Consider the following 14,315-nt stretch of genomic DNA (forward strand, 5'->3'; position numbering starts at 1 on the left):
CTTAACGAGCTTCTTTTAATACATATTCAGTGTTTCTTTCTCCCTGACGCTCGTTCTATGAACTCTTTATAACTGTCTCCAACCCAAAGCGTCTTTCTGTCTTTCTTAGCTCTGATTGGTTGTTTTTGTTCACATGGTGGATTCTTATTTTTATAAAAGTTACCTGCTGCAGCTTTAAACATCAAGGGTTACAATTTCTGAAAATAATACTTTACTGAAGGATTTTTACTTATAGTTGAGTAATATTTATGGATATAAAAAGATGGACCCTCTCTTTCTCCCCCTGGTGGCAGACTGCAGTATAGCTCATAAATACACTTTTCACATTATTTATTTATTTTAGGTTGTTCTTATCTCGCTGATGTTTATTTAGTGTTTATTTTCATTATCAGTTTGGTTTTAATACGTTTTTAGAAGATAAAAAAAAAATGCTCGCCATTGAGTCGGATGGACATATGGGCGGGACCTCGATCCCGCGGTGCCAACCCCGATCACTACTGCACAGACTGATGGCAGCGGCTGTATCCTGATATTCTTAATTTCTGTACAGTGGGAGCAAGTGGAGACTATATGTGTGGATGTTACGTACCTGCAGACTATAAAGTATAATTCCTGCTTATATTATGGTCGGGTTTTACTCGTACAGACGCAGTTTGTCTCACGTGTCGTCGCAGATAACGGCGCAGACAGAATCTGCTGTTGTGTGTTGTATCTGGTTGTTAATATAAAGTTAAAACTCACTGTCTCATCTCTGCACAATCAAGGTGTGAATGTCAGAATGTCAGTTTTGAGAAAATCCCCCCCCCCCAGTCTGACATTGGAAAGCTGGTGGGGGGGTTCTGACACCTTAACCATCACAACTGAACTCCTCTACCCCAAACTGAACCTAAAATCCAGCCCAAACTGAGGACCAAACAAAACGTCCCCACTTTGCAAAGATGTCCTCACTTCCAAGGTCTGAACTCACATTGGTCCCCACAAAGACAGACATACACACAGTGTGTGATTACACGTTCAATCAATATCCTCTGCAGAGGGAGAGCGAGCTGCAATTACATTTTTATTTGAATCCTCTCCCCTTTTGTTCATTAAGGTCAGACTGTACGGAGCACCAGAGAATAATGATGAAGAGTGATGAAGAAATAATGAAGGCGTAATGAGGGAGTAATTCTGTGTTCACATCATATGAACTCTGTGGTTTGGACCCAGACAAACCTTACGGATACATTACGGTACGTCTACCCAACATTTGATCATCAATCAGCCGTTTCAGTGATCGATCACATAGTTTGAACCATTTCTCTCCAAATGTGGCCGAGAGTTTCTTTTATTTAAGTCTGGAGAATCAGAGAGAAATATATGGAAGATTATTGCTGCCAAGAAAATAAAAACAGATCAGTATCGTGTTATAACAGGACACATTAGCTGGGGAAGCTAACGTTAGCCAACTATCATATCCACTCTGATAGTATTTTACTAGCGATAATGTTAGCACGCAAGCAAGCTAAGATTAGGATGCAATCTGCAAACAGGAGTTTGGATGAATGAATATCCAGCTAACAGCCCAATCAGACAATATGTTCCACAAGCTTTGCAGTAATGTTAGCTTTGACTTTGGACTCTGTGTTGGACTCTGTGTTGGACTCTGTGTTGGACTCTGTGTTGTGGACTCTGTGTTGTGGACTCTGTGTTGTGGACTCTGTGTTGGACTCTGTGTTGTGGACTCTGTGTTGGACTCTGTGTTGGACTCTGTGTTGGACTCTGTGTTGTGGACTCTGTGTTGGACTCTGTGTTGTGGACTCTGTGTTGGACTCTGTGTTGGACTCTGTGTTGTGGACTCTGTGTTGGACTCTGTGTTGTGGACTCTGTGTTGGACTCTGTGTTGGACTCTGTGTTGGACTCTGTGTTGGACTCTTTGTTGTGGTGGGTGTCGGTCGTTTGTAGACGTTAGCGGACTCCATGTTATACTGCTGTGTTGGTGTGTGTGGTGGCTAAACTTTTTTTTTTTTTTTTTTTTTTTGGGGGGTGTGGGTTTTTTTTGTAGGTTTTCGGACTCCATTTATATGCTAGCTAAACGTTAGCAAGTAGTAGCTAACATAGAAACACATGTAAATCAGTGCACAGGCAGCAGAGGAGGTCAGAGGTCAGAGGAAGTCAGAGGAAGTCAGAGGAAGTGATAAAAGTGAAGTTAAATGGAACCTTAAAGTCTTCGTGGTTTAAAGATTGATGACACAAACTGTAATAATTGACCTTGTTTACAGTTTGAGTTGTGCTGTCAGCACTTTCACAGACGTCTCTGTTGGAGTGATGGTTTATGGGAGTTTTTGGCACCGGGGTAAGTCGGCGTGTTGGAGGCGGTGATTGACAAGTTAATCACCTGAAATGAATGTGTGAATCAATCAGGATTATGTCTGCATGGTGGCTGTGACGTCATCAGATCAGCGAGACACTCGATCAATGACTCTGATTACTCTCATATCAAGAGCTCTTCTGCTGGAGCTCTTCAGACTCATTGATGAAACGATGTCACAAAATAAATAAAAAATACCGTCTATATAAACCGCCGCAGTCACAACACAGCTCTCTCTCTCTCTCTGTCCTCCACTCCAACACAATGTCTCTCGTCCATCCGGTGTTTCTCCACTGTAACACAGCAAAATAAGCAGACTTCAAAATAAATGGATTCCCCACAGCGATTCATCACAGCGAGAACACACACCCACTCAGAGGCAAAACATGCTCAATTAATCCTGCACACACACACACACACACACACACACACACACACTGATGCAGCATATTGAACCATTCTTTGAAACCGGCCTCTGGCGTCGAGTTTCATCTGTATTCAGAAGAGAGTCTGGAGAATAAAAAATAGTGGATTTTATATTCTGGTCGATTCCACCCAGAGAGTCTTCCACTCAGGCCAGAATCACAATTTAACTCCTGACAGAGACGTCACGACACTGAAGTTTACAGAATAAAATACAGAACATTTCAGGAAGTTCACTCCAGCTTTGAGCTAACTTTTCCTGAAGGGAACCTTTTCTATCAGTAAACTGACAATGTGTCATATTTTATAGATATTACATATTATATTCAGTGTCTAACAATAACTGCACTGGGAGCATTAACCTGCTATATAAGGTCACTCTGTGTTTCACTTATTTAACTTGCATCCATTGTTTTATTGGCCACTAGGGGGCACTGCACGCAGCTGAAGCTGTTTATTAAAAGCCTGCAGCCACTCAATGATCCAGTAAATTGTGTTATAGGGCTGCACAGGCAATGCTAAAACAGCAACACATCTGGTAACATGGAGGCAGTTTAATCCTTCTCTACCTAAAGCATCGCAGTCGTGTTCCTGTAAACAGCCAGTTGGCACCTTAAACGACCTTCAATCTCATATTTTACTGCAACCACCAAACCACGGCCGTCCAGCCTGAGTAATTGTGTTCTCCTGGATGTGAGGTTGGCCTGAGGAGGCTTCAACTAACTGTGAAATAGATGACTGAGGTTTTGGTTTCAAACCAGCTACACCTGCCAAGAAACACAACCCTCTTCAGAGTGCGAGGCCCGGCTCGCCGCACACGTTTCTCCTTCAGTTTAACTGGAGCTGACGGCTTAATAAAAGGAGAGAGCTGTTTGTCTGTGAGCTCGTCTGTCGTCATTATTTCCCTCTCTGGCCGGCTGTCTTCATGAGGAGACTGCGAGGACGAAGCTTCATGCTTTCTCTCCATTATTCGATCATAAACATGATAACAAGGCTGCCACGTAAAAAAGAGGAAATGTTTAAAGCTTCTTTATGTAAAGTTCATTAAACTGTAGTTAACAGGGCCACAAGTGTTAACACCAGACCCTCACCACACAGCCAAGACACAGCCAGCCGAACAACCCCAGCTTATTAATAAGTAATTAATTCATAAAAATAATATGAACAATGCTTCATAATCTTATATATAGAAAAACTGAGATTATGTGAAGAAACATGCTAATAAAGTCGAATAAATAATAAAGACAAACACAGACTATATACTGTGTATGCTATAACTACAGTCTGCATGTTAATATATTTTAAAGCACATAAAAAGCTGACTTTGATACTGAGGGGGAGGAATAAATTAGGTTGCTGGTTCAAATCCCAGATCAGATCAGACAAGCTGCATGGCGCCCTCTAACAGCTCAACATGGAACTGAACTGCTGACAGTTTAATATTACTATTCAACTATTCAAACAGAGAAAATACATCACAGATAATAAAGTGGAAATAAAATATAGAAACTCAGTTAATATTAATACTGTTTATTATAAAAAGTCAAATAATTTTTTATGGATGCAATACTAAGGTTATCTAAGGGGTGTTCAGTCTTCTCAGTTAGTAATAATAGTTATTAAACACAAACTTTAAATAATTTCACCAAATCTTTCATTATTTGGCTGCCTGAAAATTAGATATTTGCAATTGAAAATATTAAATTTCACTGTAATTGAACAGTTCAATTATTCAAAGTACAGATTTGTTTGTTTCTAAAACTTTCTAACTTCTTCTAATACTCTAAAGCAGAAAAGTAAATTAACATTATTTATTATTAGTCTATTTCAAAACTTTAGAGTTTAATGAAGACAGCTGCCTTGAAATTAGTTTTCTTAACTTTTTAAGTAAAGTGAGCTATATTCTATAATTTAATTAACCAAACATTTAGTTTTGCTCTAGTTCAACTTCTTCCAGCTTCTACAATGCTGTTATTCTGTCTTTCTTTCTCTTAAATTATATATTTATATACATTTTTCCAGATGAACTCCAGCTAACAGACGTAATAGTTGTTCGTGGTTATAATTTGGTGTTTCTGGTGTCTGATCAGGTCAGTTTGTAGAACAGCTGCTGTCAGCCAATCAGTGTCCAGAAAACTCTGAGTGCATTTAATTTATTAAAAAATATATGAAATTATACATATATATTAAATACTAATGTTGTATGTGATGTTTATAATCTACAGTCATATATACATTAATATCAGGTGTGTATGAGTGTGTGTGTGTGTGTGTGTGTGTGTGTGTGTGTGTGTGTGTGTGAGTGTGCCTCCTCGGCTCATTAATAATTAATAGGAACTTTATCTGGCTGCAGTGAGATAAAAAGGGGTACATCTCCATGGCGACAACCCCCCGGACCTGTAAACACACCTCCTGCTGGGTGAACGAGTCAATGTGAGAGTGTCGGAGGAGCAGCATGCACAGGTCCTACCAGCCTCTAAAACCCGTCACCAACCGATACCTGCAGCAGCGATGGGAACAGAACAACTTCGACGACCACCGCAGAAAGGTAGGAAGGAAGGAGGTAAAGGTAGGAAGAAAGGAGGTAAAGGTAGGAAGAAAGGAGGTAAAGGAAGGAAGGAAGGAGGTAAAGGTAAGAAGAAAGGACGTAAAGGTAGGAAGAAAGGAGGTAAAGGTTGGTAGGAAGGAGGTAAAGGAAGGAAGAAAGGAGGTAAAGGTAGGAAGGAAGGAGGTAAAGGTTGGAAGGAAGGAGGTAAAGGTTGGAAGGAAGGAGGTTAAAGGTATCAAGAAAGGAGGTTAAAGGTAGGAAGGAGGGAGGTAAAGGTATCAAGGAAGGAGGTTAGAGGTTGGAAGGAAGGAGGTAAAGGTAGGAAGGAAGGAGGTTAGAGGTTGGAAGGAAGGAGGTAAAGGTAGGAAGGAAGGAGTGTTGGAGATGAAGGAGCAGAGAAATATTGTGTTTCAGAACAGAACAGTTTGGTTACAGTGATGGATGATGAAGAATTGACTGTATGGATGATTATATGTGTATGAATAAGAATTAATAGAGAATAAAGGATAGAATATCCATTAAATACTTACCTGAAGTTACCCAGTTGGTTAAAGCTATATTCATTGTGTGTTTTTTGGCCTCTTGGGGGCAGTAATACAGAACAGTTACAGAACAACATGATCATTCATCGTTCACTATAAGTGCTTTTACTGTTAATTATAATGTTTGATTAATTTAAAATTATGAAATGAAGTTTAGCGGAAATTGAAGTGTTATCTATGTTGGAGTAGTTAAGTTGGTCTGTGTTTACCTGTCCAGGTGAGCTCCGCCCTGCCGGTAGTGGACAACAAAGGCATGAGGACACCAGCTCACGTCCAACTCAAACTCAAAAAACTACAGGTCAGAGGACACTTATCCTAACCCCAACTTTACCCCAACTTTACTCTAACTGTACTCTAACTTTACTCTAACTTAACCCTAACTTTACCCCAACTTTACCCTAACTTTACCCCAACTTTACCCCAACATTACTCTAACTTAACCCTAACTTTACCCCAACATTATCCCAACTTTACTCTAACTTAACCCTAACTTTACCCCAAATTTACCCTAACTTTACCCCAACTTTACCCCAACATTACCCTAACTTACCCCAACATTACAACATTACCCTAACTTTACCCCAACATTACTCTAACTGTACTCTAACTTTACTCTAACTTTACCCTAATTAACTAACACAAACACACACACACACACACACACACACACACACACACACACACACTCTCTCTCTCTCTCTCTCTCTCTCTCTCTCTCTCTCTCACACACACACACACACACACACACACACACACACAAAAACTGTTAGTTTTCTGCCTCCTGGTTACGTTGCTTCATTAAAATAATCAGTGAGTTAAATGTCAGTCGGCTTTAATAAAGAGGAAGTTTAAGCTTTAACTGTCAGTCAGTTTCCATTAAAGTGTTTGCTTTCTGTGATTCAGCTGCAGGATGAGCGGCTGTCAATCATCGACAGGGATAACCGCCTCCTGGCCTCCAGACTGGCCGACATTGTTTGCTCTAAAGGCGTGGTGGACCATCGGAACCAGTACCACCTGAGGAGGTCAGAACCTGTTCCACACAACACACAACACACAACTTATGTCACATTATATGCTAATAATCTGATGTCATATCACGAGATGTCTTGTCCCGTTATGTAATGTTATATCCATTATATCTCCTTTTATACCCTGATACGTCCTATAAAATCATGTCTTATTGCATTATGTCACATCCTGTCACTTCATGGCATTAAATGTTATAATCTGATGTTTAACGTCCTCATATTTTATCTTTATCTTCACCTTGTTATGAAATTAAGTCATCATTACATCGCTGTAACACATCAGTAACACGGGCAGGTAGAGTATAGGCAGTAATAACAGCTGATATATTTACACATATATTTATATAAAGTTTATTTTCTGACAGTTTGTGACCTTCACAGAGTTTTTCCTCACTCAGTGTGAAACCTGTGAGTTTTCCCCACTGAGCTCTTTAACATTGCTCTGATGATGCCAGCGCGCCTTGTTGGACCTTTAAATAATTGATGTGACCAGTCCCGCTCTGTTACGCTGTTGAATTATTGATCTGGATGTGGATGTGTGATGGTGGTGACAGTCTCTGGTATTTATCTGCCCTCAGTGGGCTGTAAAATCTTTAATCTTGACAGGAGCTGCAAAGCTGCTCTCAAATCTTTTATTCTGTGACTCCAGTGGAAGCTGCAATAAATCCACATTCACAACAGCAACAAAACAACAACAAACAGCAACAAAACAGCAACAAACAACAACCAAACAGCAACAAACTGCAACCAAACAGCAACAAACAACAACAAGCCGCAACAAAACAGCAACAAACAAAAACAAAACAACAACAAAACTGCAACAAAACAGCAACAAAACAACAACAACAAAACAGTTCCATTAACAGTAGTTGTTGATTGTTCCACTAACAGTAGTTGTTGTTGTTTGTTCCACTAACAGTAGATGTTGTTTGTTCCACTCACAGTATTTGTTGTTTGTTCCACTAACAGTAGTTGTTGTTTGTTCCGTTAACAGTAGTTGTTGTTTGTTCCACTAACAGTAGTTGTTGTTTGTTCCACTAACAATAGTTGTTGTTGTTCGTTCCACTAACAGTAGTTGTTCTTTGTTCCACTAACAATAGTTGTTGTTTGTTCCACTAACAGTACTTGTTGTTTGTTCCACTAACAGTAGCTGTTGTTTGTTCCACTAAAAGTAGTTGTTGTTTGTTCCACTAACAGTAGTTGTTGTTTGTTCCACTAACAGTATTTGTTGTTGTTTGTTCCACTAACAGTAGTTGTTGTTTGTTCCACTAACAGTAGCTGTTGTTTGTTCCACTAACAGTAGTTGTTGTTTGTTCCACTAACAATAGTTGTTGTTGTTTGTTCCACTAACAGTACTTGTTGTTTGTTCCACTAACAGTAGTTGTTGTTGTTTGTTCCACTAACAATAGCTGTTGTTTGTTCCACTAAAAGCAGTTGTTGTTTGTTCCACTAACAGTAGTTGTTGTTTGTTCCACTAACAGTAGTTGTTGATTGTTCCACTAACAGTAGTTGTTGATTGTTCCACTAACAGTAGTTGTTGTTTGTTCCACTAACAGTAGTTGTTGATTGTTCCACTAACAGTAGTTGTTGATTGTTCCACTAACAGTAGTTGTTGTTTGTTCCACTCACAGTATTTGTTGTTTGTTCCACTAACAGTAGTTGTTGTTTGTTCCACTAACAGTAGTTGTTGTTTGTTCCACTAACAATAGTTGTTGTTGTTCGTTCCACTAACAGTAGTTGTTCTTTGTTCCAGTAACAGTAGTTGTTGTTTGTTCCCCTAACAGTTGTTGTTGTTTGTTCTACTAACAGTAGTTGTTTGTTCCACTAACAGTAGTTGTTGTTTGTTCCACTAACAATAGTTGTTGTTGTTCGTTCCACTAACGGTAGTTGTTCTTTGTTCCACTAACAGTAGTTGTTTGTTCCACTAACAGTAGTTGTTGTTTGTTCCACTGACAGTAGTTGTTGATTGTTCCACTAACAGTAGTTGTTGTTGTTTGTTCCGCTAACAGTAGTTGTTGATTGTTCCACTAACAGTAGTTGTTGTTGTTTGTTCCACTAACAATAGCTGTTGTTTGTTCCACTAACAGTACTTGTTGTTTGTTCCACTAACAGTAGCTGTTGTTTGTTCCACTAACAATAGTTGTTGATTGTTCCACTAACAGTAGTTGTTGTTGTTTGTTCCACTAACAGTAGTTGTTGTTTGTTCCACTAACAGTAGTTGTTGTTGTTTGTTCCACTAACAGTAGTTGTTGTCTGTTCCATTAACAGTAGTTGTTGTTTGTTCCACTAACAGTAGTTGTTGTTTGTTCCACTAACAGTAGTTGTTGTTTGTTCCACTAACAGTAGTGGTTGTTGTTTGTTCCACTAACAGTAGTTGTTGTTTGATCCACTAACAGTAGTTGTTTGTTCCACTAACAGTAGTTGTTGTTTGTTCCACTAACAGTAGTGGTTGTTGTTTGTTCCACTAACAGTTGTTGTTGTTTGTTCCACTAACAGTAGCTGTTGTTTGTTCCACTAACAGTAGTTGTTGTTTGTTCCACTAACAGTAGTGGTTGTTGTTTGTTCCACTAACAGTAGTTGTTGTTTGATCCACTAACAGTAGTTGTTGTTTGTTCCATTAACAGTAGTTGTTGTTTGTTCCACTAACAGTAGTTGTTGTTTGTTCCACTAACAGTAGTGGTTGTTGTTTGTTCCACTAACAGTAGTTGTTGTTTGATCCACTAACAGTAGTTGTTTGTTCCACTAACAGTAGTTGTTGTTTGTTCCACTAACAGTAGTAGTTGTTGTTTGTTCCACTAACAGTAGTTGTTGTTTGTTCCACTAACAGTAGTAGTTTCTGCCACTGACAGACTCAGGTTGTTATTGTCAGTGTCTGACAGCATTATGGAAAGGATCCCTACAGAGATAGACCTTTAGTTTAACCACAAACAGCCGTAATATCACTATCACTCTCCACCAGACTCCAGAGACACAAACACTCATTTTACCTTCAGATCATTATAACACTTCATCATCGTTAACCGTCCTCCTTTCACTTCTCCTCAGTCTGAACGCTGACAGGAGGAGGGAGGAGCTTCTACTGGTCAGCCGCCAGAATCAGGCCATCTACCAGCGAATCACGTCTCGCCAGTCAGAGTACCGCCGCCAGCTATGGTTGGATGACTGGGAGAAGGCAGAGCGTCGGCGGGACGACATTTCCCGATACCCCCGAGGGCTCGCAGAGAAACAGGTGAGTCAGATATGTGACAATATTTCAACTTAAACATAAAAAGACAACTTTATAAAACCTTTTCTTAATATTTAGAAAACAGTCAATACAAAGTAAATAATCCATCAAACAACATTTTCATATTAAGATTTAAAGGTTCTATATGTAACTTCACAACCCAAACTTAACTTAGCTACAGTTAGCTAGCTGGATGCTCCTGCCTCGCATCACTCTAGGCTAGTAGAAAGCTATAGTTAGCTTTGTACCGCTACAAAATGTATTGTTGGCTAACATCAACACCATTTGTCAGAATACATAAGTTAGTTATAATGGATCACGTTAGCTGGGGAAGCTAATGTTAGCCAACTAACATATTCACTCAGATAGTATTTTACTAGCGATAATGTTAGCGAGCAAGCTAAGGTTAGCCAGCCATACTGAATAACATTTTTCGGAACTCCAGCCGATCAGTCACCTGATTCTGGATGAAGCTAGCTGATAGCATTTTGCTGCATTAGCTGACTAGCAACTCATCTGTGTTAGCCAACAAGCTAACGGTATCCAACTAAAAGCACAATCAGACAATATGTTCCACCAGCTTTACAGTAATGTTAGCTTTGACTTTGGACTCTGTGTTGGACTCTGTGTTGTGGACTCTGTGTTGCCCACTGTTGGCACTGTAGGGAAGCGGAGAGAGAAGGCACTCGGGAGCATAAAGGTCACAACCTTTGACCCTCATCCTACATAGAGACACATAGAGATCAGTCCACAGGCAGCAGAGGGACAAAGCTACACTACAACCCGTTCAGTGATCAATAATCTGATTATTATAGAGACCGAACAGGATTCACAGTCCGACATATGGAAGCTTTAAACTTTGAAAACTGATTCTCCTGCTGTTCAGTTTTCTTCACAACATAATGCACCAGAGTGTCAGAAAACCACTTTAGTGAGATCAGAGACGTCTGGTGGGCTGAATGGATGCTGAAGCTCCAGCAGAGTCATCAAATGCAGCGAGTCGATGTACAATCGCCGCGCTCTCTCTGTACATCGATGACTGGTTGTTATCTCAGGATGACCCCTGAAGCAGAGGATGTGTCATCAGTGCAGTTTGTTTGTGTCTGCAGAGGTCGAACAGGAAGGTGAAGTTCGCCGCGGTGGAGGGCAGCGAGCGCTCGACGAGCTGCAGCACCACAGACACCGACAGGACCGACAGACAAACACTGGAGCCGCTGAAGTAGACCAACTGTCCTCAGATACTTTTAGATTTAACAACCAAACATGATAAAACCCGTCCTACTGTCTGTCTGCTGGAGATATAAAGAGAAAGAAGAAATAAAAAGTTCCTGGAATAAAACGTCTGTCACATGTTTGGAGCCACTTTATTAGCTGTTACTTTCATGATTGTACTCTGACCAGGTGTCTGCTAACTGCTAATGTTAGCGTAGCTATGACCTGATAGGGTTGAGGTCCTCGGAGTATCTGGTACAGAAAATATACTTTTTATGAGCATTAAATGAGTGAAATGTGTCAATATCTCGTAAATACAGCAACTTTTGATCAGTTCTTTTACTCTTGTGATAAGTAATATTGATCTGAAGCTCAGTTATGTAAATCGTTCTAATAATTCTAATAAATATAACAACTTGTGATCAACCCACATTAATTTCAGGCTTAAATTAAAGTCAATGTAGCCCCACCCACTGTATGTTTAAACCCCGCCTACTCAGAGTGAACTGACCGATCCTGCTTCAGACTGATAACAGACACAGAAATAAATAAATATATAAATAACTAAAGAAATACATGCAGATATACAGAAATTTAAAAAATTTTAAAATCAGAATCAGAAATACTGCTCATGAGACAATAAAGGAATAAAAATAATAATAAGAAGTCTGTTAAAATATGTATTATATTATAATATCTAACAACAATATAAATAGAAAATAGAAAAAGACAGAATCAAAATGAAAAAAGAAGATATAATAGAAGTTTGAAGTATGTACATTATAATACAATATATAAGATATAAATATATATATATATGCTACAGTATATGACAGAAGTGTAATGAATAATGAATAAATAGTAATCAATCCCTAAAGAATTGCAGTATTGGTGACAGAATAAACAGGAGTAAATATATATTAAAATACATAAATATCCAATTTAATTACTAAAATATATTTAATTTGATTATTTATTTCTACATTTATTAATGCTTCTGTGATGTTTTGTCCTCCATACACATTGCACTGGGCTCTCACTGTTAATCAGTGGAGTTGTTTCACCCCTTTAGAGACACTTTTCTTCCACTCTGCAGTTTCTCCACCAGGTGGCAGTATGACCACGTGTCTGCTGCTGGTTGTCCACACTGTGTGAGGAGGAAGAAGATTAACGAGCGCTGTGCTTTGTCCCTTCAGCTCATTTGGTTTCTATTATCAGAATCTCATTAAACACAGAGACACAATACATATACACTGTAATTTAACATAATGCCTTTTAGAAAAATATTCTTTCATTCCTTACTTTTATAACAGAATGAAATGAGGAGGAGGTTTGATACTGAAGTAATTTCACTAATGGTTTTCTCAGATTAAGTGACTATTTTGGAATCTGACATATCTGCACAATTATGTGTTATTGACACAATATTTACCCATCAGCTGATAAAAAAATCTAAAATCAACCTGAATGATAAAAACATTCTAGAGAACTCAGTATTTCACTCAAGTACTGCACATTTTGAGGTACTTGTACTTCCATTCTGAACTATTTCTATGTTTTAAATATAAAGAAATAGTTAAACATGGAAATATACTTTATGATCATTTTATGAAAGACAATATTATAGATTGTTGTGGCTGGTTTAGTTTTAGACTCATTATCTGGAATTAGATGAGTTGTTTGAATCCCAAAGAGACCAAATGATGCAATATTTCAATAAAATTTTGAGATTAGAGAAAACAATTTAAAACATTAAGAGATTTCAGTTTTTATTATTTACAAAAAACTGTAGATATGAGCACCACCAGCCTCAGTGGAGATTCCTAAATAAAGCTTGCATGCTCCTTTTCTCATGGTTGCTGCCCAGCTGAAGATGAGACAGTGGACGAGGGCGGGGCCTCGCTGAGTGGAGCACCACTGGCTCAGATCTGGAGTTGGTCCTCGGGCACCATGTGGTGGATGCCCACTGCTCCCAGTACTTGGGATGGAGATTAAATGCAGAGAATGAATTACTGTGAAGGGTTTCAGTAAAGGATAACTTAGTTTCAGCCTAAATCGCCTTCGGTAGAGTCTTCATCATTTCACTAAATACACAGACAACAGGCAAACTGCAAACACAACCAAAAACAGATTTAACTGATTGGTTTTCCTCTTCACTCTCAGGTCTTTAGTAAAAAGACTTCTGCATTATTAAGACAAACCAAAGACAATACTGCCCTCTGCTCAAGAGTTGCTGAAGTCTGGTGTCCTCCCAGCCACTACAGTCCTAGTTAGCCTCCCTTGGCTTATTGCCTTCCAGGATCCCAGGCCACATCCATTCCCCTAACCATGAACTTGGCATAATACCAGAGTAATGTTGCATTTTCACAGAAAAAGTTTACTTGTGGGTTAATTTCTTCTTGTTAATTAGATGACATGATGCTATTTAAATGAAAGAAGGCAGTCCTGGAGGTTTGCTTTATGTGGGAATTAAATGACATGTCCTGATCAAAGATAACTCCAAGATTCCTGACAGTGGTGCTAGAGGCCAAGTTAATGCCATCTAGAGTAACTATATCTTTAGACAGTGAGTCTCTGAGGTTTTTGGGGCCAAGTACATAACTGAAGTTTTGCAGCTCATCCAGGTTTTTATGTCCTTAAGACATGTTTGTAATTTAGATAACTGATTAATTTCATCTGGCTTGATTGATAGATATAACTGCGTATCATCTGCATAACAGTGGAAGTTAATGGAGTGATTCCTAATAATGTTGCCTAAAGGGAGCATATATAAAGTAAATAGTATTGGTCCAAGTACAGAACCTTGTGGAACTCCATGACTAACTGTAGTATTTATTTAAGATTCATCGTTAACATGTACAAACTGAGAACAATCTGATAAATATGACTTAAACCAGCTTAGTGCGGTTCCTTTAATGCCAATTTGATGCTATTAGACTAGTCTATTAGAAAAATATTATGGTCAATGGTGTCAAATGCAGCACTA

The 14,315-nt window shown here is 38.9% G+C and overlaps 1 protein-coding gene and 1 long non-coding RNA gene across 2 annotated transcripts in view; one reads left to right on the top strand and one right to left on the bottom strand.

Moving 5' to 3' along the window:
• LOC127352507 (uncharacterized) overlaps window positions 1-14,315 on the bottom strand; it is a 100,411-nt gene that overhangs the window by 81,477 nt on the left and 4,619 nt on the right. The window lies entirely within an intron of this gene.
• Window positions 804-11,456, top strand: si:ch211-284k5.2 (uncharacterized). The gene is made up of 7 exons (XM_051380905.1): window positions 804-955; window positions 1,094-1,232; window positions 5,127-5,321; window positions 6,081-6,161; window positions 6,767-6,885; window positions 9,937-10,120; window positions 11,227-11,456. The coding sequence occupies exons 3-7, from the start codon at window positions 5,229-5,231 to the stop codon at window positions 11,338-11,340; spliced, it is 591 nt and encodes a 196-aa protein (XP_051236865.1). The 5' UTR covers window positions 804-955; window positions 1,094-1,232; window positions 5,127-5,228; the 3' UTR covers window positions 11,341-11,456.

The sequence above is a fragment of the Dicentrarchus labrax genome, unplaced genomic scaffold, assembly GCF_905237075.1.
Source record: "Dicentrarchus labrax unplaced genomic scaffold, dlabrax2021, whole genome shotgun sequence".
Classification (NCBI taxonomy): domain Eukaryota; kingdom Metazoa; phylum Chordata; class Actinopteri; family Moronidae; genus Dicentrarchus; species Dicentrarchus labrax.